Here is a 27955-nt window from a genome sequence, read left to right as displayed (position 1 = left end):
ACGATGGTGGCCTGAGCTAAGGGAGGGGCAGAGAGGTGGAGAGAAGTGGCTGGATTCCAGGGTCACTTAAGAGGCAGCGTGGGCAGGGCTTGGTGATGGACTGGTTGGGCGGGGAAAGGGGTAGCTGACTCCCAAGTTTCTGGCTCCAGATTGAAACAGAAACTCAAGAAGCCAGGATTGGGGGAGATACGGGGCTGTGTCTTGGACAAGTGGTAATGTGAGGTGCCAGAGGATTCACATTTGGAGAACAGCATAACTGAACCAAGAGTTGGTGAGTTCGCCAGGGGAGAGTCCCCAGGAATAGCTGCCTTGAGGCTCAGGCCGTCCTAGAGAGTCCCCTCCGTTCCCTTCTGGCCCAGCTAAGCCAGTCCTGCCGCCTGCTCAGAGCCCTTCCCCAAATACGAAACTGCTTCCGTGTCCCTTACGCACCCAGCAGATGGCTAACCCCTTGACTGCCATTCAAGGCCTTTCTCCCTGGCTCTCAACCTCGACCCCATTCCTCCTCGCCAACCTCGCCTTGTCCCTCCCCTAGTGCGCACCTCGCTTCAACCCCGCGCCCCCGGGAGGGGCGCTCGTGCCCAGGCCAGGTCGAAACTGCAGGGGACAAAGGGTTTTCTGGGAGAAGCACCGGTCCCCTATAGGAAGCCCAGGCCGCGGGCTGGAAGAATTTGGGGTACTCCAGCTAGACTGCTTCGGGGCGCCGGGGGCATCGAAGGCTCGGCCCCGCTGCAGGGGGAAAGGCCCCTCGGGAGCCGCTGGCCCGTCGCGGCCCCGCCCCTTCAGGAGCAGGGCGGGAATCCCGGGCTCTGATTGGGCGGCGCCGGGGAGGCCGCGCGGTCTGACCAATGAGCGTGGGTCCGGTGCGGCGGTGGGCGGGGCAGCGAACGCTGCCTGGAGCCGCGGCGCCGGCGGTCTGAGCTGGGCGATCCCGGCCCCGGCGTGGCGGGCAGGGTGGGGCGCGCGCCGCGGGAGCGAGCCTGGCCTCCCCCCGGGCCGCGGAGACTGTCGCCCGGCGCCGAGGTAGGGGTCTGCCGGGAGGGGACCTGGATCGGGGAGCGGGAGGGGACGAACGCCCGAACGTCTGCTGGGAGCCTGCACGGGAGAGGGGGGTCTGCGAGGCCGAGTCTACGAGGTCAGCCGGGACCTCTACCATGCGGGATCCTCCCCCTTAGGTCTGCGGTGGCCGGTCGGGTCTACGCGGTGTCTCCCAGAACCTGCTTCTGTTGCGCCGGCAGCGGGACCGCATCTACGCGGGCGCCCCGCCATCTGCGTCCTCTCCCCAGCTCAGGTCTGCGGGACTGCGTGCACACCCGGCGCACCACCCACCGCCGCCCCAGTTCCTGGTGGGAGGCCGTGTCTATGCGGGGTGGGCCCGGACGGGTGCACCCACGTGTGGATCTGCGCGGAGCGCTCCTCCCACACGGCCCTCCCCTGACTCTTCGTTCAAGAGCTGGGGGGTGGGGGGACCGGGGCTGAATGGGACGGTTGGGGAGTGTGGCCTTAGCTGCGCAGTCCTCCCCGGGCTAGGGCGGGGTGGAAGGGGATGGAGCAGGGCGGTGCCGGTGGGCGCTGCGGCTTCTGGGGGCCAGACGGGCACAGACCGGTGGCTCGGAGGGCGTACACGTGCGCGGGGACCTGTGTGTGGTGTTTGGAGGCGGGTGTGCGTGTGTCACGTGGACACGAATGTGCCTCTGTGTGTGTGTGTGTGGGGGGGGTGCATTACAGGGATAAGTGGTGTGTGAGGGCTGGTTACAGGGACATTGGCATCCCCCTCTCCCAGAGAGGGTGTGTGTGTCTTGAGGGTACAGGGGTGTGTAGAGAAAGTTAGGTCCCAGGTCCCAGGTCCCCTCGGTGGGTGCAGAGGGGGTTGTCTATCTGCCCAGTGGGCCGAGGAGTGCAGGAGGAGCACACAGCTCATGTCCTTGAGGATCCCAGGGAAAATACACTGGCTTCCCCCACAGCCGGCACTCCTGCATTCAGCACATGAGATTGTGCACCCACTGTGTGCCAGACCGAGTCCTAGGCCCACAGACTCTGGTGACCCCTACCTCCTCCTTGATCTCTCACCCTCAGTCCCACAGCAGGCAGAGGTATCGTTTTGAAGCTCATTGGACTGAGTCACTCCCCTGCTCAGAATCCTCCTCTGGCCTTTGAGGCCCTTCTGGTTTCTGTCTTCCCCCCCTCTCCCCCTCCTGCAAGCCAGTCCCTGAGTCCCAGCCAGGAAATGGCTCTCTGTCATGGACAGTGTGAACTTCCATCCTCTCCCCCTCTGAAATCCTTACTCAGTGTTCATGAAGGAGCTGAAGTGCCACCTCTTCCAGGAAGCCATCCTGAGGCCAGGCACCGTGAATGACGGGGCTTTCTCACCCAGGTGTAACTCTGATCGCTGTCAGGCCCCTCTCACATGTGGAACACCCCCCTGCAGCCACATTGGCCTCCTTGCTGTTCCTCAGACAGTGAGCTCTGTCCCACTTCACAGCCTGTGTAGTTGCTGTTCCTCTGCCTGAAATCCCCTTCCAAGAGGCCCACACTGCTTGTTCCCTCACTTCAGATCCTGCTCAAATAGGGCATCAGAAAGGCCTTTCCTGACCACGCTGCATAAATACACCCCCAGCCCCTCACTCGATTTCCCTTGCACAGTTGTACTTCTCCATACAACTTCTCCATAGCAGGTACCACTTGATGTGTCATCTGTTAATTACAGGCTTTCTTGTTTGTTTCTTCTTGCCCCCAGTAGAAGTGAAACTGCATGGAAGCAGGGCCTTGATCTTTTTGGTTCACTGCTTTATTTCCCAGCACGTGTAGCAAGTGCTCAGTGAGTATTGGTTGCATGAATGAATGGCTCTGGATTTGCATCCAGGAGTCTGTGTCCCTGGCTGCTCCCCAGCCTCTGAGCCCCCAGTCTGAGGGTAAGGTCTCCTGCCCTTCTGTCCTCCAGATTCCAAGTTCCTGGTCTGGGAGAACGGTGACCATCTATCTATATAAAAGGCTAAGTGTCCTTCCCTCTGTACGGGTAATGACATCACATAGCAACGCCCAGCTTCCTCTCCCTAGCGACGACTAGCCTCCTTGCAGCTCTTCAACCCAGGAACATGACTTGCTTTATAACCAGGTGCAAACACTTTACCCTTGAACCATATGTCTGTGAAGTGTTTTCCCAGTGCCTCATCTCATTTGATCCTCACAGAAGTCCGGGAATAGGTAGATAGGAGACTCGGTGGAATCCTATTTTCTTTTCATTAGCCGGGAAATGGAGATTTAGAAAGCTTAGAAACTTGACCCGACTGAAAAGAAGTAAGAAATGGTGGACCTTGAAAATGACTTCAGGTTTTCTCACTGCGCAGAATATAGTCAAACACTGCTGCAGTGAAATATTTTACCCTTTGTTCTCCCTGCGTGAGCTACAATAATAATCTGTTTCGTGCTGATATTTACTGCTGTGTTGCAGACAATTACCTGAAAGAGAAGTTGGGGTGCTTCACTGGGCTGGAAAAAATTTAGCTAAGTCAGAAGGCAGGTATAATTAAGCAAGTTCTATATCTATAAAAGGTTAAGTTGACTCGCGCATGTGTGACATATATAAAACTCTTGCTGGCACCAATTGCATGCATGTGTTTCCATCTGTCACTGTCGATCGTGAATTTGGTTGACACATAGAGAAAGGGCGAATAGCGATATTAAAATATTTCTTCTATTAATTTCCTTTCAATGTGCACGAATTAGTGCACTGGGCCACTAGTATTTGCATAATAGAGATGTTCCCTCTAGTAATTGGTGTGGAGGATGGGATGGGGTTCGGTCAGGATGTGAACCTAGAGTGGGGAGACCTGTGTGGCCGAAGCAGTTGGAAAAGAAAGTGGAGGCTGGCTCTGGGCTTTTAGAGAGAATCACCTTGGTGACCGCCCCCAGCAGTGGGGAGATCCGGGAGGGAGGACTCCCAGAGGAGATGTCCGAGTTGTCCTCCGGCAACAAGGGAGGGGAGGTGTGCTCCTGGCAGAAGGCACAGCTTGTTCAAAGGCCTGGCAGCAGAGCCCCGTCTGCATTCAGGAAGCTGGGAGTAGTGTGGTGCGGCCAGAGTGGAGAGTGAGTGGGGGCAGGGGGAGCAAGGCTGGGGGAAAGGAAGAAGACGGGTAATGGGGAGGGCTCCTGGGTTCCTGGCCTGGGAGAACTGGGAGGGAGGCGGTGCCATCACTGCGATGGGAACAGAGGAGAAAGGGCAGACTTGGGGAACATGCTGAGTTAAATCGGGGCCCCGTTGAGTCTGAGCCGCCCAGGAACATGGAGGGGAGGAGACAGCTGGTTGGGAAGAGCTGGGCTGGACGAGGTGCACTGGTAAAGGGTGAGGTCTGGACACCATCAGCCAAGTGCCCTGAGGCTGCGCTGAGGGTTGCTGTGCAGAATCGGGCAGAGCCCACCTTGGTGCTTGGGGCCTCCCCGGGGATGGTGGAAGGGGGTGTCCTCGCAGCAGGCATCCTCAAGCATGACTTGGCAGCAGATGACGCCCGGGCCTCCCTCGAGGGGAATGAGTCATCCCAGGCAGAGGCGGGGAACGGGAGCCGCCAAGGGCACCCGTTCTTGGGCCATCCAAACACTTGTCAGGAGCATAAACACAGCTCGGACGGACGATGTCGGGGCCACCTTCTGTGTCTGGCCCGGGTGGCTGGACCGCCTCCTCACATCTTTCCCGTCTGGCTAGTCCTCTGCCCGTCAAGGCCCTGTGCTCTCTGTCTGGATCGTAGCTGGTCCCCTGCTCATGCTGGCCCTGGCGTTCACAGCAGCCTTCCAGGACTCAGACTGAGGCCTAACTGTTCCTGAGGTCGTCCCAGCCAGCGCTGCTTACCCAGCTGTGATGAGGGCAGGAGCTGCCTGCTCTGTCCTGCTCTGGGCCTTCTCTCAGGGGCCCGGGTGGATGGGACTCATCCTAAGGAGAAGGTTTGGCCAAGCAGGATCTGGAGCCAGAGTCTGTATCCCTTGGGCATAGCCAGACACCTGGGGGGTGGGGGGCATTTCCAGATGGGGGCATGGGCCAGGCCTTCCCAGAGCCAGGGGACAGATAAGAGGCTCTTGCTTGGTGGCTTCCTGACAACACATCCCAGTCCCGCATTGCCCGGGCACAAACTGCTTCATTTTCCACAGTCTTATCCACGTCCTTTTATAGCTGTGGGAGTCGGCAGGATGGTAGCCGTCCATCTGATTCACATGTGAGGAAACTGAGGCTCTAACACACTCAGTGACTTGTTTAAGACAGCACAGCCCCAGCCTGTGAGGACAGGATTGGGGTAGCTTTTCCCAGTGCGTGAAGGCCTGAGCCTGACCATTCTCAGCTGCAGGCCTAGGCTGGACCCCGGGGGGCTCCGCATGCCCAGAGGAGTCCTTGCTCTGACCTGGGCCTGGGTCCCAGCCACTCTTGTTTGTCTCTTTGCCCATGTGGTTCCTAGTTATCTGCCGAATCAGTTGCTACAAAGCATCTATCAGGGCCTAAGGTTGGCCCCTTAGGGGAGCCCCCAGAGAGACCTGGGGCCTGCCCAAGACACACAGCCCAGCCCAGCAGGCAGCCTCAGGATGGTGAACAGGTGACGGTGTGGGAAGTTCAAACTTGACCTGTGTTCAGGTCCCCATGGCCCCCACAGTGCACGTGATCACACGTACACACCCACGTAGACCGCACTGATAGATTTCTTTCTCCACGCAAATGTGTGCCTACGTGTGGGTCCTCAACCCCCATACACACAGACACATGCTGTCACCCCAGGCCCACAGCCCTGCTTGTACACATTGTCTCACGTGTGGACACATGCCCTCACATGCACAGTCTGGGGCGCCAGGCCCTGTCGCCTGGACACGAGGCAGGAACCTGGGGCCTCCCGGGCGTCCTCCTGCACAGACGTGCTTAGTCACCTGAATTTGATCCAGGCGGGAGGGAGGGTGGAGGGCCTGACGTCAGCCCTCACAGCCGCCTTGTGCCGCCCGCACATCCATCTGGGCGGCAGCGTGTGCCAGGCGATCACAACAGCAGCAGCACAACAACTCACTTTTACGGGGCTTCCTTCGTGGCAGGCCCCGCTCTGAGCCCGGCATGGGCGTTCACTCCTTACTCCCCACAGCCACCGGCTCAGGGAGCTGAGACTGCGAGTCCCCCCATTCTGCAGAGGAGGAAAACGCAGGCGCCTGGTGCAGCCACCTGCCCCTGGGCTTGCAGCCAGGAAGGTGCAGAGCCTGCACCGGGTACAGGCCCCAGGCTGAAGCAAGAAGGCCCTGCCCTGACTTGCTGAGTGACCCCAGGGCCATCCCTGCCCCTTGCTGGGCCTCTTTCCCCCTCCGAGAAAAGGGAAAGGGAGATAAACACAGGATGGCCTCTGGCTGGGGTAACAGCCTCCCTCAGGAAAATCATGCACATTTTATGGGCGAGGGCCACCTTTACCCTCTGTGGGTGGGGGCTCTGTCCCATGGTGCCGGTCCTGGTCGAGAGGGCAGGGGCTCCTGACACTGATTCATTCCCTACTGTGGGCTGGGGCCTTAGGCTTGTTGGGGTCCCTTCGCTGAGGCTGTTTCCCCATCTAATGGGGATAGGGCTGTCCTGATCACTATGGCAACCATTCATTCATTCAACAAATTCTTACCAAGCTCCTACTCTGTGCCAGGCACTGCTGCAGACGCCCATGATTTTATGGAGACAAGGCAGACAAGAGCCTTATCGTATGGAGTTTGTATTCTGGTGGGAGGAAAGGGGCCTGCAGAGTGAGGGGGACAGGCAGAAGGTCCCAGGGTGGCCCCCAGCCGGGAGGAGGGGGATGGGTGGGCCAGGCTTGGAGGGCTCCCTTCAACTTTGGCTTCTTCCTTCCTGTAAGGGGCCTGGTTCCCAAAGCCTCCCTGATACTTTAACCCCATTCACTGCCCCCCTTCACTTCCTCCAGGGAGGCCTCTCATGTTCCGACTACTCACTCATTCCCTCTCAGCTCTTCCAGCGAGCCTCTCTGATGCTCCAGCTCTTCTCCTTTCTCACCTCCTCCAGGGAAACCTGGGCCTCTAGCCTCACCAACACCCCCGCGCGCACCTCGCCCCCCCCGCCTTCCCCTCTTCCCCCCCCCCACACACACACGCACGCTCACTCCTCCGGGTGCAGCCTCCTCTCTGCCTGTTACCAGTCTGATTCCCTTCCCCCTTCCTTTCTGCAGGTCAACAGCAGCTCCGCCACTTCCAGGCTTCCCTCATCCCACACTGTGTGCCAGGCACAGGGGTCTGGGATGCCCCCTTACCCACGATCCTTTCCCAAGCCTTGCTGTGTCCCTAGGGAGTCTGGGAAGGGAAGGTCTGCATCCCTGGTACAGATGGGGAGACTGAGGCTCTGAGTCAGGAAGGAGCCTGCCCACGGCCCCCCAGGAGCTTGGCAAGTGGGACTGGAAGGCAGCCCGGGCTCCTCTGTGGCCAGTGGACTCCCGTGAGCTCTGCCTCCTTGACAGCTGTCAAAGCAAGGTGACGGGGGAATGAGGGGGTGAAACAGACCCGTGTTCTCCAAGTTGCTATACTGGGTCAGAGGAAGTTACCACCAGAGAGGAAGGGCAGAGGGTCAGGGGTCACTCACTTCCTATTCTTGAGAAGATGCCTTGTTTGGCCCAGGAAGGGGGTGGGGCATCGAGCTGGGGTGGGGCCGGTGCTTGGCCTGAGGAGGAAATGGAGCCCCAGCCTGAGTGTCAGCGTTCAGCTTGGGGTCCAGCTTCAGCCCAGGACTGTGGTCAAGGGTAAGGGCTAGGGCTGGAGGTTGGAGGTTGATTCGGGGTTCAGGTTCTTGGCCTCTGGCCTGGTTTGGGGCTCAGACTGCAGGAGGGCCAGGGAGGGTGTAAGGCCAGGCCAGGGGGAGCATCTCAGCCTGAACAGATGTGGCATACATTGTGGCCACACAAATAAACTGGAAAAATAAGTGAAGTCTCTTGACAGCCACCAAAGCAGCAGCCCTCCCCTGATGGACCCTGTCCTGGGCTGCAGGCTCTGCTGGGCCAGAGAAGGGAGTGATGGGAGACTTGCCCTGTGGCCTTGGAGAGGCCTCCCTGCAGGAAAGAGAGGCTGGAGCCCCAGGGAAACCTTCCTGGAAGCAGTGAGAGGGGTGGGGGTAAGGGGCTCGAATATCAAAGAGGCCTCCCTGGAGGAGGTGAGTGGGCCTGGAGCATCAGGGAGGCCTCTGCACTACCAGCGCCCAGCTCAGCTTCCAGGCAGCAGCCTTGGAATGCTCTGCTGTCTACTGTCGAGGGGTGAGGCTGGTGAGTCACTGGGCTGTCTGCTGGTTGCCGGCCTCAGCTGACCCTGTACTCTGTTTCTCCCAAGGCTGCTGGGCCTCCAGGGTTCTGCCCGTGTCTGTCTGTCCTGACTCCAGATCATCAGATTCACCCTGCTGCCCTGTGAAGCCAGCATGGCAGACATGAATGTGCCTGTTTTGCGGATGGGAATACTGAGGTCTGGAGGGCTGGTGTGCAGCAGAGCCAGATGAGTTCCTGGAAATCCTCCAGTTAGTAGGGACGGATCCAAGTTTGGCTACTGGCAACCCAGGCAGAGGGAATAGGCAGGGCAAAGGCATGGAGGTGGGACTCACAGGGTTGTGGCTGCAATGGGAGAAGAGCCTAGAAATCTGACCTCTTTGCTCCGTGGCCAGAACTGAAGCCTTTTCTGCCCTCATTTCTCAGGTTCCCAATAAGGCTGCACGGAGGACCCCCTTGACCGTGGCAATGGAGGGGGGCCCAGCGGTCTGCTGCCAGGATCCTCGGGCAGAGTTGGTGGAGCGAGTGGCAGCCATCGATGTGGCCCGCTTGGAGGAGGCAGATGGTGGCCCCGGGCCTGCCAGGAACGGCGTGGAACCCCCACCACGGGCCAGAGCTGCCTCCATGATCCCCGGCAGTGCCTCAGGACTCCCCCTGCCCCGACCCAGCCTCTCCACCAGGAAGCTGTCCCTGCAGGAGCGGCCAGCAGGAAGCTGCCTGGAGGCCCAGGCTGGGCCTTACACCACGGGGCCTGCCAGCCACATCTCCCCACGGGCCTGGCGGAGGCCCACCATCGAGTCCCACCGCGTGGCCATCTCGGATGCAGAGGTCGGTGGGGCAGAGCTAGGGGGTGCTCATGAGCTTTTCAGCAGTCCTCCATGAAGACCCTTTCTATTCCTCTCCCTGGGGTAGCTTTTGGTTTGCATACCCCCAGAGTTGAGGAGCTCACTACCTCACAATAAGGCCTCTTCCCACCCAGGGAAGCTCCAAATGACCCAACCTCTGCATCCTATACATCCCACCATCCCCAACCCCACCCAGTCCAGGCTTTGGAAGTAAACCCGCCCCTGTCCCCCAAGAAGTCCTCTTAGAGATTTGAGGACAGACACAGTGTCCTCCCACCCCAAGACTTCCCCAGCTTGAACCCCACCTCGAATCCTGCCTCCTCGAGTCTACTCTGACTCAGAAGCTGCCGGCCTCTGGGCTCCCCCTGGCTCTGTCCTTGCCACTTAGGTCTGAACGTGAACCTGAGTACGGAGCAATCTATACCCTTCAGAGGCTGAGCCTTTTATGCCTGAGCGAGGGCTCCGGCCTCTTGTCCCTCTTCTCATCCTTGTTCGTGCAATCTAGACCTCACATTCAGCGCCCCTGGAAATGCTTGCTCATGGCTTTCTTACAGACTTGGGTCTCCCAGACCTCGGCTTCCAGGCAGGAATCGGTGCATTTTTCCTTAGCCACGGCTCCCCGTTCATGAGGCTTCTTGTCACTTTCGGTGGTCTTGTCACCACCAACTTTCCCCCATCCCAACTGGAAGGGTTCCTGAAACCCCCTGGGGTCTGGGGGTCTGGGAGTAAGGGGCCTGGGGCCGGGATTGATCCCTGAACAGGATCCCGAGGTGAGAACAGTGCTGCCTCTGGATCAAGCTTTACCTGATGCTTCCTCTCTCCCCCCCCCCCCCCCCCACCCCAGGACTGTGTGCAGTTGAACCAGTACAAGCTGCAGAGTGAGATTGGCAAGGTAGGACTGGGGCTGGCCAGGAGCAGCGGGAGTTTAGTTCGGGATTTTGCGAAGGCGGCTGTCAGGATGCTCTGCTCGCTGCAGTCCCTCCTCCTCTGGGAATGTGAGGCAGAGACAGGAAAGCCCAGGCCAGGGAGTGAGGAAAATGTTGTCTCTTGTAGGAAATGACTGGTGTGGGTGGGGCAGATGGGAGATGAGTCCTGATTCCTGACTCCCCAGAGTTGTGTTTGTTTTTTTTTTGTTTTGTTTTTTAATATGTTTTTATTGATTTTTTAGAAAGAGAGGGAGAGAGAGAGAAAAAAAAAAACATCGATTGGCTGCCTCCTGCATGCCCCCCCTACCAGGGATTGAGCCCATAACCTGGGCATATGCCCTGACTAGGAATCAAACTGGCGACCTCTTGGAACATGAGATGATGCTCAACCAACTGAGCCACACTGGCCAGGGCTCCCCAGAGTTTTGATGGAAGACTAGAGGGATTGGGGAGGCATGGAGTGGCATTGAGGCAGGCAGGGGCAGTTACCAAAGCATAGGAGCCCCTCTCTGCCTGCAATTTAAGCCCATTGGTGGCGGGAGTGGAGATGGGATGCGGGCGGAGGGGACCAGCGCTGTTCAGGCTGCCCTTAGCCTGAACTGGCCCCGGGGGAGGGTGTCCGCCCAGGCGGGGCTGACCTGTGCCTATTCGCAGGGTGCCTACGGCGTGGTGAGGCTGGCCTATAACGAAAGTGAAGACAGGCACTATGTGAGTAAAGGGACAGGAGGGAGGTGTTGCCCCAGCCCGGCCCTAGGAACCTGGGGGGTGGGCAGAAGCTGTGCTGGGAAGACAGAGGACGACACTGTCTCTGAAGGGAGTGAACTCCCTGTCCCTAGGGGCATGCAAAGGAAGTGACCTCCTTGACCCTGGTAATATGCAGTCAGAGGCTGATGCCTCTGTGGGGAGAGCTCCAGAAAGGCATTTTGGAGAAGAGGGGTGAGGCCTAGACTCAGATGTGGCCACCTCCTCACCCGGCTTAACCACTCCCAGCCATACCCTCAGTGGCATGGCAGGTGCCACATGTAACCAGCCTGGACTGCCCCCTGGTGGCTGCACACAAGTGACATGCCTGCCCCTCCCTCCTTAGGCCATGAAAGTTCTTTCCAAAAAGAAGTTACTGAAGCAGTATGGCTTTCCACGTATGTATCTATTGGGTCCTGTGCTTGGGGGCCCCTAGCCGGGGTTGAGGGGGAGGGCCGGGGGAGACAGAGGAGGAGGAGACCTCAGATCCTAGCTAGTTTTTGGTAGGACTGGGAGTGGAGGGGGGACAGCATGAGCAAAGGCCTGGTGGCGGGCATGTGCTTGGTGGGTTGGCGACAAGACCATGGTCTTGCAAGTTTTTGCTTGAGGCTGGTTGCGGGGCGACAGTGAGGCCCAGACTCCTGCAGCAGGGTTTGCCTCCTCTTCCTGGCCACAGGTCGCCCTCCCCCGAGAGGGTCCCAGGCTGCCCAGGGAGGACCCGCCAAGCAGCTGCTGCCCCTGGAACGGGTGTACCAGGAGATCGCCATCCTGAAGAAGCTGGACCACGTGAATGTGGTGAAGCTGATCGAGGTAGGAGGTGGTGGTGAGCCGGTGGGTACCTGTGCCGAGTCCTGTACAGCACAGACCCAGGGATCCTGCTGAGAGACAGGTGTGGCTGAGGCCTCCAAGCACACAGCCAGACTTGGGACAGGGACTGCAGGGAGGCTTCAGGGGTCAGTTCAGGCTGGACTGGGATGGTCTCGAGGCCTCACCGAGGGTGAGCGTCCGTGATTCCTGAGGCCGCGTCTGTCGGTGGATAGCTGCGAAGTATACTGGGGGCCCTGGGGCTGGGGAGGACAAGGAGGCTTGGCACTTCCACCCCATGCCTCCTCAAGCCCCACCCCCATGTCTGCTCCCTCTGACCAGGTCCTGGATGACCCAGCCGAGGACAATCTCTATTTGGGTGAGTGACCCAGCTCATTCCCAAAGCAGCTTAGCTGGGGTCGGTCCAAGGGCTCCTCGGGGAGAAAATGGCCTTCAGGGGGCCAGGGAGGAAATACACACTCTCCGGCCCTGGACGCCCTTGCCCAGCCCTGCTGAGCCAGGCTCAGAATATCCAGTTAGAGTCCAACAGACATTTCCAAGTCCCCACTCTGCTGGTCAGAGAGACAATGGGTCAAGTAGACACAAGAAGCAGGCTCCCTGATGTGGGTTCCCAGACCCTGTCTAATAGCTCTGTGCCTCAGTTTCCTCACCTGTAAAATGGGGGTAATAATGGTACCTACCTCATAGGGTTGATGTGAGGAGTGAATGAGTCATTGCATGCAAGAAGACATACTTGCCATTCATGCTAATGTTGCTGTTAAATTAAGTTCCTGGTGCCTGGTTCATGGTCGGGCTCTAGAGGCCACGGGAAAAGGGGCAGAAGGAATGAACACTGGCTTACAAATGGGAGGCCCAGGCTTTAGTCTCCACTCCTTCTCCTACCTGCCTATCTGTTAGGACCTTTAGGAAAGTTTCTGCCCCTTCTGAGCCTCAGTTACCCCACCCTTGCCCCGTAAAAGGGGTCCATGCTGTATCAGATGAGGCAGGTCCATAGTGTCCATAGTAGACCCCACTCTTACCCGTTTACCTCCTCTGATAGCCTGGAACCCCTATCCTGTCCCTCAAGGTCGCCTGCCCCCTCTCCCACCCTCCAGAGCAGGGAGGGGCCTTGGCATCACCTGCTCTGCCGGCCTGGCTGCAGCTCACCTTCTTCTCTTTTCTTTTCTTTCAGTGTTTGACCTCCTGAGAAAGGGGTGAGTTCCCCATTCCGATCAGGCAGGTCGAGTCTCACCCAGGCCTTCCTTTCCCTTCCTATGTCCCTAGTCCAAGGGCCAGCTGTTCTGGGAGAAGGCAGAGGCCCGGGCCCTGCTTTGGGAAGCCCTGGGCTCGGGGGGGGGGGGGGGGTGCGGGGGGCGGGCAGGATGAGAGACCAAGAGGTCAGTGGGGCCGGAATAGTCAGGGAGGCCTCTGGAAGAGGGGTGGGTTTTGAACCAGGCCTGGAAGAACTGGAAAGACGATTTTGATGGAAGAGGAGTAGAATGGAGCGTTTCTCAAGCAAAAGCGTAGAGAAGGGACTCAACTCTTACCTCTCTTACCTGTATTCAAATTGCAAACAGTTCCTTTGGCTTGATAAGTGTGTGAGTTGGGTGGGTGGGACTCCATTCACTCCCATTTACAAGAGGGGAAGCTGAGGTTCAGAGCGGGTAAGTGGCTTGCCCAGCATCACACAGCAAGTCACTGATGAAACCCAGGGATCTAACTCATGTCTGCCTTATTTGGCCTCAGGATATTTGCAAAGCAGCAGCCATGGAATAGTGGCCATGGGCCTGGGTGGACTGGAAGCCCTAATTCCTGAGGCCTTGAGTCCAGGCTATAACTTTTCGCTCTGCTGGGGGACTCCTAAAGACCTGTTTGGGGAGGAGACAGGCAGTGGTATCCCTTTAAGACTCGGGGGCTTTCAAATGTGTGTGTTTTTGTAATTTATTGATTTGAGAGAGAGACATCGATTTGTCGTTCCACTTATGTATGCATTCATTGGTTGATTCTCGTATGTGCCCTGCCCGGGGATCAAACCCGCCACCTTGGTGTATCGGGACGCCATTCTAACCAACTGAGCTGCTCGCCCAGAGCCTTTCAAATGTTTTTGACCTCCATTCAAAGGGAGAAATATGTTTCCCATTGCCATTTATATCTGTAACTGAAACCAAAGTTTTACAAAACAGCGCCTATCCTTATTACACATGATATACTCGGATATATTCTACTTCATTGGGAAAAGGCAGTGTCAGGGTTCAGCGTGGGGTAGTCACCCACTAAATTGATTTCATGACTCTATATTGGGTCTGGACCTGCAGTTTGAAAAAGATTGCTCTATATGGCATCTTTACAACTGTTTGATTATAGATAATACAGTCCTCAGAAGAAGGAATATCGCCAATCAGAAATTAAGATAAAGCTAATTTGAAATTACAGTGATCGTGAAGGGATATTTGTGTCTGTGTATTTTTAAATTTTTATCACATATGGGAGGAAAAAGCTCATATCTTAGGTTCTGGGGACCCATTTGAGGATAGAGGGCTCCGGGGAGGTCTCAAGTGGCCTGAAGGTCCCCGTCCCTGTTCCCCTTCACCTGCTGTCTGCCTCTACTCAGCCTGATTCAGCTGAACACCCCTCGCCCCGCCCTCCACAGGCCGGTCATGGAGGTGCCCTGCGACAAGCCCTTCCCGGAGGAACAAGCTCGCCTCTACCTGCGGGACATCATCCTGGGCCTTGAGTACTGTGAGTGAGGGGCAGCCTGCCTGCTGCCAAGGACTGGGGACTGGGGACAGGGGACAGGGGACGGGGGTGGGAGACACCGGAGGGGGCGGAGCCCAGGCTGAGAAGGCTCTGAGCAGGTGTTGTCAGTCAGTGCTGATCTGCCAATCAGCTTCAGTTGGGGGTGGGGCCATGGGCCTGGGGGCGGGGCCTACACCTCCTTAAAGGCTAGGGGGAATGGGGTGGCGCCAGACATCCTGTGGCTTGCGCCAGGTCCTTCCTGATGCCTGATCTTCAAGTCATTCTGCGCTGTGGGTGTTCTGTCTGCATCTCTCCCCTGCTGAGTTCTTAGCCACGCTCAGCCTCTCTGCAGGGCCTCAAGAGGTGTGGGAAGGAAGAGATGTACGCCCAGCCGCTCTGAGCCTGTCTGTCATGGAGCCTGTGGGCGGTGGCAGTGTGGGTTTATTGTGAGGGGCCCTAAGGGACAAGAGCTCAGGAGGGAGGATGTTATCTTAGCCTCTATCTCCAAGTCCCTTTATTCCTATTTATCCACTCACTTATGAGTACTGTACCTACTGAGTGATAGCTGGGGGCAGGGAGTTGACAAAGACCTTGAGGTGTAACTCAAGGATCTCATGGCCTGGTAGGAGGGACAGGAATCTAAGCAGGCAGCTGATAGAGTGCAGTGCCTGCCAAAGCTGGGGGGCATGGGGGCTGTCAGAGCACAGAGGGCCCAGGGAGGCTTCCTGAAGGATGCCACTTGGGACCAGGGCCCTGAAGATGAGTAGGAGTTCATTAGCCAGGCTTGTGGGATGGGTGGGAGAAATACAGCAGGCAGAGAGAACCGGGTGGGCAGAGGCACAGAGCGGGTGGGCGTGGACTCTGAGAATGGGAAGAAGTTCAGTCTGGTTGAGGCATGAGGGCCGGGAATGCCTCCACAGAGGACGTTCATGACTGCATCCTGTCGTGGTGTGAACTCGGAGGCTTTGAGCAGCACAGAGGTGTGATAGGGTTACACCTCAGAAAGCTCTGTCCAGCCGCTGTGTGGTGGCTGGCTAAAGGGCGAGAGACGGCCAGCTGTTCAGGGACGAGGCTGTTTCCACAGCCAAGTGACAGATGGTGAGTCCTGGATTAGGGCAGTGGCAGTGGGGAGGAGACACGCAGGAGGTGGGGTGGCCAGCACCAGGCCTGGGGAGGGCCCCCAGACACCTGGGCTTCTGGCCTGGTTTGGGGAGCAGGAGTGGGGCCCGTCTCTCTAAGATCTTAGCTTGGTTTGTCAGGAACATATTCTTGCCCTGGGGGGACAGGATGAGGGCCCAGCCAAGGTGACAGGAACCAGGACTGTCTTCATTGCATTTGGGCCACTCTAATGCCCCCAGATTAATATTCTCTTCGTACATGTGGGGAAACTGAGGCACCGAGAGAGAAAGGCTTTGCAGAAAGTCCCTAGCAAGGGCCTTGAGGTATAGGTAGGGGGCATTTTTACTCTGGGGGTGGTCATTGGTGGGTGCACCAGCTTGGCCTCCACCCCTTTCCTATCCTGGGACTTCCTTCTCAGTTGAGGATCTATCACCCACCCTCTTTTTCCCCCAACAACCAACCCCAAAACAAACAAACAAACAAACAAACAAGCAAAAAAACAAGCTAATCCCATCTGACTTTTGGGCAAAGCCCCATCAATACCCAACTAATCAAGGTGAAGGGCTTCCTGGCTGGATGGGTGAGCACCAGGGGCTGCACAGGCAGGTGAACGGAGTCTCGGGGTGCTGAGGACTGCGTCGTGATTCTGGTCCCTCGAAGGCAGACTTGAGGCAGCCCAGGAAGGCTCTGGTGGGAGCGTCCAGTCTGGTGCTTATAGATGGAGCACGTTCGGTGATGCAGCTGTGAGAGCAGCTGGATCTGGAATAGATCTTAGAGTTGGGTCCATGGGACTTGCTGATGAGTTGGCTGTGGGGTCTGAGAGAGTGACCTGAGCAACGGGTAATACGCTGTTAACGGGAAGGAAAAGACTAGAGGAGGAGCAGGGGTTTTCTGTTTTGTTTGTTTGGTAGGGATTCCCGACAGAGAAATGGAGTTCTGGATTAGACGTCTTCTTGAGAAAGATTGAGATGTCTACTGGCTATCCATGTGGACAGAGAGCCTGGCGTTCCGGGGGGAGGCCAGGGTTTGAGAGGAGAATTTGAGACACTTTCCATGGTCAAATACACAGCCTCTTGAGACGGATAGGTATGCGTCACATCCCTGTGCTCATCTGGTACCATCAGTGTAGGACTGTTGTTGGTGTTGTTATAGAACACTCTTTCACTCAGTCCCAACAACTCCAGCCTTCCTCCCCTCCTCCACTCCCCTCTCCTGTTTCCCTTTCCATCTTTCCTCCTTCCCAACATCCTGGGGTCTGTCTGTCCAGGGGAAGGTGTTTGCTGAGGAGGGAGCCTACAGTGCATGGCAGTGGGGCGGGGTCAGTGCCTTCTCCCAGCCTCAGCTGCCTGTCTTTTCCCAGCAGTGCTGAGCCCAAGAAGCAGGATGAGTTCCCAGCCCACTAGCGAAGGCTGACTCTTACCCAGCCACGTGCACCCCTGCAGGCCCAAGGCCTGGGTTGTCCCCTTCCCTGGATCTCCTTCAGCCCAGAGTCCATAGGGCTCAGGCAGTGCCTCTGCAGGATGCCCTGCAATCCCACCCCGAGTCCAAGGAGGGGGCATCTCTGACCACCTGGGGGGGGGGCAGGGATGGGACTGGGAAAGACTGGTGGGCTTTGGGCCTGCAGACAGGACCCGCGTCATCTCTGGGAGAGCCAGAGATGGCCTATGAACTCCCCTCCCCCAGTTTCCTCTGACCTGACCCCCAGTAACAGGTGCCTTGATTGCCATGAAGAGAGCACTGGACTTGGAGTCCCAAGGCCCCTAAGAGTCCAGTCCTGGGTCTGGACCGCCTGGCTTGGCCTCAGTGCTTTCCCTTCAGAGCAGAGCAGAGGGCCCCGGAGTCCTCTTCTGGGGTCCTCCTGAGAGGAGTGTGTGTGGGCGCCTTCTCAGCTGGCTTAAGACAGGCTTCCCTGGCCGGGCGGCGGGTTGTGGGCCACGGGCCTGGGCTGCGGGCCCGGCCGGCGCTCCAGCTGCCTCTCTCCACAGTGCACTGCCAGAAAATCGTGCACAGGGACATCAAGCCATCCAACCTGCTCCTGGGGGACGACGGGCACGTGAAGATCGCCGACTTCGGCGTCAGCAACCAGTTTGAGGGGAACGACGCCCAGCTGTCCAGCACGGCCGGCACCCCGGCGTTCATGGCCCCCGAGGCCATCTCCGATACCGGCCAGAGCTTCAGTGGGAAGGTGGCTCCCAGGGCCTGGGCTGGGTTGGGGTTCAGGTGAAGGGGTGGGGGTAGCTTGCAGCGAGGCCTCATATCCAAGCTGAGGATCCCAGGGTCCTGTATCTCGGGGGTGAACACCGAACGCAGTCCCTTCCTTCATAATTACCTCTTCCTAGAGTCCGACAAACTCCCCAACTTTGGCCTCCTCTCGTGTTCCAGCAAAACGTCCCCAAGGCACCCCTGCCAGCTGCTCTGTGCTGAGTTCTGGACGGGGCTGTGGAGCAGACAGAGCCCAGACAGCCCGGCTCTCTGCCCTTCTGGAGGTGGCAGGGTTTGAACTAGGCTTTGAAGAATGGGGAGGATTTGAGGAGGAGGTGAGGCCCAGAGAACATGGGGGCACAGGCTTGGGGCACGGTGGGGCTTGGGCAGTGCTAAGTCCTGGAAGTTCAGGTTTTCTCCTGAGTGAGAGGCAGTGGGCAAAGCTTTCTGAGCTGGGGCTGCAGTTCCGTGTGTCCCCGCACATGCCCGTTCTCACTGTGGAATGCTGGCTGTCCCCCACCCCCATCCTGCCAAGGAGGCATTTGGATGCCTGTGTGGGGTGTGGGTGTGGAGCTCAAGAAAGGTCAGGGGTATAGATAGAGATTCTTCTTTAATTTTTAATTTTCAATTTCTTAAAAATATGTTTTTATTTATTTGTTTTAGAGAGAGAGAAAGGAAGAGGGAGAGGAGATAGGAACATCAATCAGCTGCCTCCTGCATGCCCCCCCACTGGGGACCGAGCCCACAACCCGAGCATGTGCCCTGACCAGGAATCGAACCAGCAACCTCTTGGCATGGGATGATGCTCAGTCCACTGAGCCATGCCAGCTGGGCTAATTTTCAATTTTGATATAATTCCAAATTTACTGGAAAAAGTTACAAGAATAATACCAAATATATATATGTGTGAGTGTGTGTGTGTGTGTGTGTGTGTGTGTATATATATATATATGTAATTTTTTACCCAGATTCACCAATTACTGACATTTTGCCTTATATGCCTTTTCACCACTCTCCCTATAGTTATGTGTAAGCGTATGACATTCTTCTTTTTTTAAAAAAAAATATATATTTTATTGATTTTTTACAGAGAGGAAGGGAGAGGGATAGAGAGCTAGAAACATCGATGAGAGAGAAACATCGATCAGCTGCCTCCTGCACACCTCCCACTGGGGATGTGCCCGCAACCAAGGTACATGCCCTTGACCGGAACCGAACCTGGGACCCTTCAGTCCGCAGGCCGACGCTCTATCCACTGAGCCAAACCAGCCAGGGCCGTATGACATTCTTCTGAACCATTGGAGAGTTAAGTTGGAGACCTCCTCCTCCTTTATCATTAAATACCTCAGCAAATATTTTTTTTTAAGAACAAGGACATTCTCTTATATAACCTCAGTACAGTGATCAAATTAGGAAATGTATCACTGATGAAAGACTGTTATCTAATCAGCCTTGTTCAGATTTCTCCACTTGTCCCAATACCGTCCTCGGAGCCCTGTCTTGTTCTGGTTCAGGACCGGATCCAGAGCCCATCGCGTAATCCACTTGTCACATCTCTGGTGTCCTTTCATCTGGAAGAGCTTGGCTTCTCTCTCTTCCCTGACCTTGACATTTTGAAGAGAACAGGCCTGTTACTTTGTAGAATGATGTCAGTTTGCGTTTGTTTGTGTTCCTGGATTGGATTCAGATGAGGCATCTGTAGCGAGAATATGTAGGTAGAGATTTGAGAATGTACTCCCATACGAGATAAAGCAGATACCAGGAGAGGAGGTGGGGTTCCAGAAGGGGAAACAGAGGGAGAGCACATGCTAGAACCAGAGCGTGGGGGGTCTGGGGGGAGGTACGGACTAGGCCTCGGCGTGGGCAGGGCTGTTTCTGGGGTCCGAAAGAAGGTCTATGGTGGCTTCTCCAGTGGATCACTAGAACCAGGGATGATGAGCTGGTTTAGCACGTGCAAGCTCAGTACACCATCGTTTCCGGCCGCATCTGTGTGATGGGTACAGCAAATGTGACCTATGGGTAAAAGAGGTTTGCACCTGTTGAGTTGAAAATGTATCTAGCTTGGGCCTGTTCCAAAGAAATTTGGAATCCCTGAAGGGCAGGGGCCCTGTTCTGGTCACCCCCGTGTCCCAGTGCTCAGCACAGAGACGGGCATGGAGCCAGGGCCTGGGAGTGTGTGCTGAGTGACTACACGACTGAGGAAGGAGGTTCCCTGCACGCCCTCTCCCGCAGCCCACTGGAACCGGTAGGCAAGGGGTGCTGGTTCATTTTGGGGGGACTGATGGGAGCTGTTTCCTTTCTAGGCCTTGGATGTGTGGGCCACTGGGGTCACGCTGTACTGCTTCGTCTACGGGAAGGTGAGTGCTGGGTGGGCCGGCGCCATGGGCTGGGCCCAGCCGGACCGGGATGGCTGACAGGAGCTGGCCCTTCCTCTGTGCGCTAAAGTCATGTGACATGTGAAAGAGGCCACTTGTCTCAGAGAAGACCGAGGGAAAAGAGGCTTTTTCTGTGTTTCTCTTATTCCCTTGGGGGGGGGATTCATGTGGAGGCGTCCTGGGACAGCAGACATCCCGAAGGCAGGTACGGATGGTGGAGTCGCCTCCGCTCCAGCCGAGTGCTCCGTGTCCTGTCCCTTGATGCCGTTCGTTTACACACATTCACTCAGTCAGTCATTCAACCAATCGGTTTTGACTCCTGCTCTAGGCCAGGCTGGGCCTCGGGGACACCGACACTGACTTGGCCGAGATCCCTGTCCCCAGGTGCTCCCCCTCTAGTGACCACACTGAGGGGCAGGAGGGGACCTCAGTGAGCATGTTCCCAGATCCCAGGCCTGGGAGTGGAGGCCGCCCTGCAGGCAGCCGGTGGGCACACCCTGCCTCAGGGTCTCCTCAGTGACTGATTTGGTCAGTCAGTGTTTGTTGAGCACCTGCTGTGTGCCAGGCCCTGGACAAGTTAGACGAGGTTCCTCCCGACTAATGGGGTCCTAGAGGGATAGGGCCGGTCTCCAGCACGAGTTAAGGCTCTGGGCCTACAGCCTTCGTCTGCTTCTTCACCCGCAGTGCCCGTTCATCGATGACTACATCCTGGCCCTGCACAGGAAGATCAAGAACGAGGACGTGGTGTTTCCTGAGGAGTGAGTAGTCCGCCACAGGGGCTCCTGCCCACCCCCAGGGAGGCGGGTCTTTAGCAGAGCTTTTGCCCTTCGTAGGCCCCACCCCTGCCTGCAGATCTGGAGGTGGGGGTGCTGTTCCTGGGAGAGCCCTGAGCAGATAGAGGAGGGACTGGCTCAGGGCCTCTGAGGCATCTAGTTGGATGGGTCTCTGTGCAGATGGAGCTCTGAGGCTGGGAGTGGGGCAGGGTGACCGTGTCACACATTCACACTGCTCCTTCACAGAAGGCCTCCGGGGGGGCCAGGGCACCACCCCCGTGCAGACCCTGGACCCATGGGGAACTTCCACCGCCCCCCACAGGTGGGCAGGGGTTTCCAGATGCCAGTGTGCTGCCCCGTTTCACAGATGGAAAAGTGGAGTCCTGGGAGAAAGCTATCAGTGGGCCTGGGGTTTGAAGCCAGTCCCTCCTCTCTCCCTCCCTTTGTGACTGAGGTCTCTGAGCCCAGAGGGACTGTATAGAGAGGCCTCCCCGCTCATCCACGGTTCTTCTGATAATGGCGTTGGCTACCAAGGCTCCTCAGTCTTCAGGGCCCTTCTGCCATCTGCCCAAAGTGCCCAAGGCAGGTCACAAGCCAACCTAGGGTTTTCCTCAGTGGCCTCTGCTCTCCCGTGCCCACTGCCTGTCTGGTCCCCAAGCCCTCAAAAGTCCACCTTTTATCATCTGTTGGCTGCATTGCCACCTGGGCGCCTGCCTAGGTCTCCCTGCTGTCAGCCTCCATCCAGTCCAGCCACCACAGTCAGGCCAGGATAAAGCACAATAAATCTCACCGTGTCTTCAGCTTTTTGCGAGGCTTCCCAAAGCCCGCAGGAAGAGGCCACGCCCTGGCCCTGGCATTCCGGGATGTCTGGGTCCTGCCACCACACAGCCTCCTTGCCCTGCAGCACCCGGCAGCTGGAGTCCCATCCTTCCCTGCCATTGCCTGTCTCCTGGGCCTCTGCTTCTGCAGCACCCCTGCCGGGCCAGCGTTCTCCCAGCCAGGATTCAGGACCTAGGACAGCAGAGGGCACCAGGGCCAGCAGTCCCAAGAGTGGGTTCCCTCTGCAGGCTTGTAGGGATGGGCTCCCCAAGAATGGTAGCAAAGAAGCCCAGAGTTTGGGCAGAGACGGTCCTGGTCCCCCGTCCCCCGAGTCCCTCCTCCCTGCCCTCACTCTGCTGCGCAGCCATGTGCGAACCCGCTCACCTCTCTGGGCCTCGGTCTCCTCTATCATGTGAGAATCTTTCCTGCCACCTCCCAGGTGGAGGAGGGGCTAAGACGGTGAGTGGCAGTAAAGGTGTCCTGGTGTCCTATAAAGTGACTCTTTTCACATTATTCCAGGGGGCATCCCTGGGGGTGCCCCCCTTGCTGTCTGAGAAATGAGGGTTGGGTGTGTCTCCGCCCTGGGGTGCTAATCAGGGAACCCCTGAAGCAGGATGGGGAGGGAGAGGTGGGAAGGAAAGGATCCTCATCAACCACCTCCCCCTCATCTCCTTCCTTCCTCTCTTTAGGCCAAAGGTCAGCGAGGAGCTCAAGGACCTGATCCTGAAGATGCTAGACAAGAATCCCGAAAGGAGAATTGGGGTGCCAGACATCAAGGTGGGGGAGCCATAGGCCTCAGTTTCTCCTGTGGAGAGCCCTACCCCAGGCCTTGTGGGTTGGTGGGCATTGGGCTCCCTCAAGGCTGTTGTTGGTGGCAAGCCCACGGGCCTTTGCTCACTGGGTGTCTGTGCATGTGTCCCTGACCCTCCCTGCCCTCCCGACTTCGCAGTTGCACCCGTGGGTGACCAAGAATGGGGAGGAGCCCCTTCCCTCAGAGGAGGAGCACTGCAGCGTGGTGGAGGTGACCGAGGAGGAGGTGAAGAACTCAGTCAAGCTCATCCCCAGCTGGACCACAGTGGTAAGAGGGTGAGGGGCAGAAGGCTCCTTGTCCTGGGAGGAGGGCGTGGCCATCGCCTGAGACCAGCTCTCTGCTGGGCCCCGTGGGGGTTTCGAAGGCCGCCTGGTGGGCCAGCCCGATGCTAGGCCAGAGGCCACTGTTCTGCTGGCTTTCCTGGAACTGTCCTTGTTGCAGGAGGAGGGAGAGTCGGAGAGCCAGGGTGCAGCAGTCTCTCCCGGCATGTCCCTCAGGCCGCTGCACAGCTTCCTCTGCGCTGTCCGGCACTGGCACTCCTCACTCCATCCTTCCTGCCTCAGCTCGAAGGCATTTCCCATGCCCTCGGGATAAAACCCCACTTTCAGCTTGGCATCCCAGGCCCCTCAAGGTCTCCTTCTGGCCTCTGAGCCCCCCAGGCACCAGTTGCACCGGGTCCCTGCCAAGTCCCAGAATTCACCCTCAACCATCATCCTCCGTGCCCTTATCCTTCCCTCTTCCTTTCTCTGCCCACTGAAAGGGAGCCTCAGCCCAGCCCACCCAGCAGCTGCCCCCAGGGAGTCCGCGCAGAGGCTGCCGGTGGGTCTGGTGTTGGGGGCCTGTGTTCCTCATGCTGACTGGCGTGCCCTCCCTAGATCCTGGTTAAGTCTATGCTGAGGAAGCGTTCCTTTGGGAACCCGTTTGAGCCCCAAGCACGGAAGGAAGAGCGATCCATGTCTGTTCCAGGAAACTTACTGTTGTAAGTACCGGTGGGCTGAGACCTGCAGGGCACCCCCTGGGGTGGGGCGGGGGGGCGGGGCACATCCTCCCACTCTCACTGTCACTGCGCTGTGCAGGCTGAGCTGAAACCAAAATGTGGGGTTTGAGTCCAAGTTTGTTGTCTCACAAAACTGAAGAATGGATTCGCAGACAGAAGTGATCAGTGGAAGCAAAGTTTATTGAGAGAAGCCAGGCCTGGAAAAGGTACAGCTGGGGTTCCAAAAGCAGGCCAGGTCCAGAGCTTCCGCTCCATGTAGCAGTGGGGTGTAGTTCAGCATCCACGCGGATTAAAGTCTCTTAGTCCCATGTGTAGAGTCCCAGGTGGCTTATGGCCCAGGAGCCAGGAACCTAGCAGGCTGGAGAACGAGAGAGAGGGGTGCACGCTCTTTTGTATAATGCTTGCTAGCTTCTGATTGGCTCTTTCAAAGACTTCTGCCTTAGTAATCTTCTTGGGATTAGTTGCACGCCTTGCTGCCTTGTGATGGGTTATTTGCAAGCTGCCTGTCTTGGTAATATCTATACCTGTCTCCCGCATGTGCCCTTCTGTCCCGCCCAGCTGGGCTGTCCTAGGAACTCCGCCTGGCTGGGTTCCCCGGTTCTGCTTCCCCCTCCCTGGTCCTGGTCCTGGTCCTGGTCCCTGTCTACCTAGCTTCCCTCTGTCTCCTCAGAGGGAGACTCAGCTGGGCCCCGGAGGTGCCCTGTTTGCACCGCTTTCCTCAGCCCATGGTAGAGTTTGCAGCAAGGCCTCATGTCTGCTCCTCACAGAAGGGTGGCTCGGCTGGGGAGGGAGGGCGCTTCTGCCGACTTCCCGGCGTGGGGGCAGTGCTGGCTGCTTTCCTGAGTGGCCCATGCTACCTCCAGCCATTGCTGAGGCCCTGTGCCTGGTCAGGAAACGCTTGTTCAGCAAGTGAGCATGGACAGGCCAGCTGCCCGGGCCAGGGAAGAGGAACCCTCCTTTGCTGAAGGCTCCCTAACCAGGCATGTGCGGTCACCACCTGCTAGAAGTCAGAAAAGCAGTTCCTCAAACCTCCGAGAGCCTGGTCTTCAGCTTGTCCATCTTCTCCCACTAAAATGAAATAAAAGTCAGTTGGGATTGCCAACAAGGTCTGCTGGAGTTTGCGCGCAGACCTGCAGACAGAAAGCCAGGCGAGGGTCCTGGGCCTGCATTTGGCCCTGGGACTCGGGTGCCTTCCTCTGGCCTGGGAAGGGAGCCGCAGGGAGGAGGAGCTGTGTCTCCAGCCTGCTGTGTGGGGAAGGCGTGCTCCCCAGAGAGGGAGCCAGACACAGTCCAGGTACCTCGGCCTCTCAGGAAGGAGTCTGTTCACTTGTGCTGTCCAGGGGCCCGGACAAGGACTCTGTGTGAGGCCGCCCTCTCATGAGTGGGCCCTTTAGAAGTGCCGGGTCCCCTCATCATGGACAAGCTGGTGTCTGCTCCCTGCCAGAGGTTGCTTACCCTCAAGGATGTCCATATACCAACCTCTTTTCCTCCTCTTGACAAACTTTCTGGCCAGTGAGGGGTGAGGGGTAGAGTCTGGGAGAGGCCTCGATGTCACTGAACTTCCCGTTCCCTTGTCTCTTCAGTGAGTTGGCCGGGGCTGGGAAGGGGCTTCCCTGGCTCCTCGAGGTCTGCAGGCCTTGGTGATGGAGTTGGGCTCAGTGCAGGGGACCACATACTTAGCATCCAGTGCAGCCACTTCTGAGAGTGAGAGAGGAAGCTATTACTAACTGTGCCAGGACTACATGCATAGTCAAAGCCATGCCAGCAAACCTGGACATCTGGTCACCCTAGCTCAGCGCCTGTGACTCAGCGCCCCCTAGTGGTGGGACAGGCCAGTCACAGGCGAAAGACATCCTGTACCCACCTAGTCTATGCCTGGCACAGGGCTGGACTGCAAGTGAGGAAGGGAATCATTGTCCTTTTATAGACATGTTAATGGGGAGACAGGCCAGTTCCCTTTATTAAGTATTGGGCCTAATACTTTCCAGCTATAAAATTCTATAATTCTGTGACTCAAGTTTAATTTTGAAAAGCAGGTTTTACATCATAATAGAGTCCCAAATTTGTCCTTGATTGACTCTGTTTTGCATGCTTTGGAATAATTGTTGAAGCTCTACAGTCAAATTAAATGGGATTGATCCTTCTTTAAGATATCAAAATCAGTTCATTGGTCATTTTAAAAAGAAAGGTCTTAGGGGGGAAATCAGATACTGGAATCTGTTGAACGTGTGACATCATCCCAAGATTGACGGGTTACTCTACCTGTGCATAAGACAAAGAAAATGTAAAACCAAAGCCCCTCTACTCAGGACTGTGGGGGCTGATCTAGGCCAACATGGAAGGCCTGTGAGGGCGCAGGAAGGTCAGCCAAATCAGATCATGTGATGCTCCAGACTTCATCTCTTGGCAATAGGGAGCCATGGAGTGTTGTAAGCCAAGATTTGGGGTAGGGAGACCAGCAAGGGGCCACGATGCAGGAAGGTGAGTTTGGGATGCCTGGGAGTGTGCGGGAGAGTGTCCTTTCTGAGTGTATGCTCTGACCCCTGAGGTCTCTCTGCCCCTTGGATCCCCTGAACAGGAAAAACGGGTGTGGTGAGGGCATCAAGAGCCCGGAGCTCCCTGGTGTCCAAGAAGATGAGGCTGCGTCCTGAGCCCCTGCATGCGCCCAGGGCCACCCAGCAGCACGCTCATCCTGCGCCTCCAAAGGCCCCTGCGCTCGTGCCGACAGCCGCCCCTGCGGGCGGGGGGCTGGGGGCTGTGGACCCTCTCCTGGCTCCCCTCCCCCCGTCATGCTGCATGACCTCTGCGCGTGCCCAAGACAGGATTGGAATGTGTGTCATCTGGGGTTTGGAGGGCAGGGCTCCCTCGAGCCTTTCTCCTAGTCTTGGCTCTCCCCATGGAACCCATGGCTCATCGGCAAGGCCCAGCGGCAGAAGGCAAGAAACCAAGATGGCGGGAGGAGGCCTGGCTTACCACCGCTGCAGAGACATCCTGCTGGGGCTGGGCAGGCCGGGCTCAGCTGCCACACACATGGAGGGGTGTACCCTGCCACCTCGGTGGGCCGGGGGGCGCTGCCAGAGCTCGAGTCTGCTGAGAACACTGGTGTGGAGTCTCTGAATCCTTGGTGGGTGTTCCGGCGCCTCTCTGGGGCGGGGGCCGGTATTGGAGAATTCAGATTCTCGTTTTGTTGTCTTTTGCTTTTGTTTTTAACATGGGGGCAAGGGGCTACAAAGACCTGCTTGGGAACAGCCAATGACCTCTCCAAAGCTTTGGGCGGTTCCTCGTGCACCCCACCCTTCTGTGCAGCCAGGTGAGCTGAACTGACCTTGCTGGGTTGTGTTTCACACCCAGCGCCAGCCAGAGAAAGGGCTGAATTCAACTCTGAGCTGAGACCTGAGCCAGGAACACGTCTTCCCGGCCCGCATCACTCCCTCTGTGGCTCCTCAGAGCCATGGCTGCAGAAGAGACACCAGGGGCCAACATGGCGAGAGGGCCCTGGACTCACAGGGCCGTGGCCTTGCAGATGCTGAAGTAACTGGAACCCAGTCTCCGATCCCAGAACCGGCTTCCCCATCTGGGCCCAGAAGCTGTCCTCACATTCCTACGATGCAGGACAAGCTGCCCACGGTGAAGGCCGCCCTGGAGTGGGGCCTCGGTGGGGCGTGCACGCGGGCAGGCGGCCACGGAGAGGCAGGCCTTCCACCACTGCCTCACCCCGGGACATTTGCCGTCCAGCCTGCCCCGAGCTGGAGGCTGGAGTGTGTGTGTGTCGCCTCGGCCAGGCTGGGGCAGACATACTGGTATCCGTGGGACTACTCGATGGCTTGGTGTGCGCTGGCCAAATGCTCGAGGGATTGACCTCCAAAGGAAAGCAAAGCAGGACTCCGATACCTCCCCTGAAAACGTGGGCCCAACAAGGGGTGACCGTGGCCGGCGTGGGTTTCATCTCACAAGAGGACTTGTGCCGAGAAGGAAAGGGAGGCTGGGCCGGAGGAGGGTCCCCTGCGCATCTCCGTGCCTGTGGGTGTCTGTCGCGCCTCCGCACACGCATGTGCGTGCCCATCTGCTGCACAGCACACTCGCATGTCTTGCACTGGCACATGCATCTGTAATATAGTTTCTATGTCTGTTTAAGACTCTGAGCAGCATGTGGCCCGTTGTCACTGGGTCCACGCTCCTCCCTGGCTCCTCTCCACCAGGCATTGTAACCAGGGCTTAAGGAAACGGTTCGGTACTGTTTTTGAGAACGCTTTCATAGGGTTCATGGGAGGCCGGTCACCGACCCGCACGCTCTTTTTGAGCATCTCTGCGCTGGGGCCTGGCGGGTGGGGGTCTCAAGGGGGCGACGTCCATCGGACTTGCCCTCGCAGAGCTGCAAGGTGAGCCTGGCTTCGTTGGCCAGGTCACAGCCTGGATGGCGTGCTGACCCCACCGCCGTGGGTTTGGGTTGGCCTCGTTTTTGAATGTAGCACAAGTGATGAGTAAACTCCATTAAGAGTGTTTTAAAAATTAACTTCTCAGGAAGTGAGTTAAAAACAATAAAAGCCCTTTCTTGAGT

At 57.5% G+C, this 27955-nt stretch overlaps 1 protein-coding gene across 5 annotated transcripts; it reads left to right on the top strand.

Moving 5' to 3' along the window:
• Positions 1-167: 167 nt before the first annotated feature.
• On the top strand, positions 168-27955 carry CAMKK1 (calcium/calmodulin dependent protein kinase kinase 1). 5 transcript variants are annotated; one of them, XM_079798894.1, is made up of 16 exons: positions 168-271; positions 8676-9077; positions 9939-9986; positions 10675-10728; positions 11108-11159; positions 11438-11571; positions 11908-11944; positions 12758-12779; positions 14216-14304; positions 17406-17605; positions 19926-19979; positions 20682-20755; positions 22279-22366; positions 22539-22667; positions 23276-23379; positions 25976-27955. In XM_079798894.1, the coding sequence occupies exons 2-16, from the start codon at positions 8718-8720 to the stop codon at positions 26046-26048; spliced, it is 1518 nt and encodes a 505-aa protein (XP_079655020.1). In that variant the 5' UTR covers positions 168-271; positions 8676-8717; the 3' UTR covers positions 26049-27955. The 5 variants fall into 5 exon arrangements, with proteins under 5 accessions (XP_079655020.1, XP_079655021.1, XP_079655019.1 ...); XM_079798895.1 differs by lacking the exon at positions 168-271 and adding an exon at positions 871-1020; XM_079798893.1 differs by lacking the exon at positions 168-271 and adding an exon at positions 7662-7739.

This window comes from Cnephaeus nilssonii, assembly GCF_951640355.1.
Source record: "Cnephaeus nilssonii genome assembly, chromosome: 19".
Taxonomy (NCBI): domain Eukaryota; kingdom Metazoa; phylum Chordata; class Mammalia; order Chiroptera; family Vespertilionidae; genus Cnephaeus; species Cnephaeus nilssonii.
Note: the sequence above shows the minus strand (reverse complement) of the source record. Positions and strands in the feature narration are given on the sequence as shown.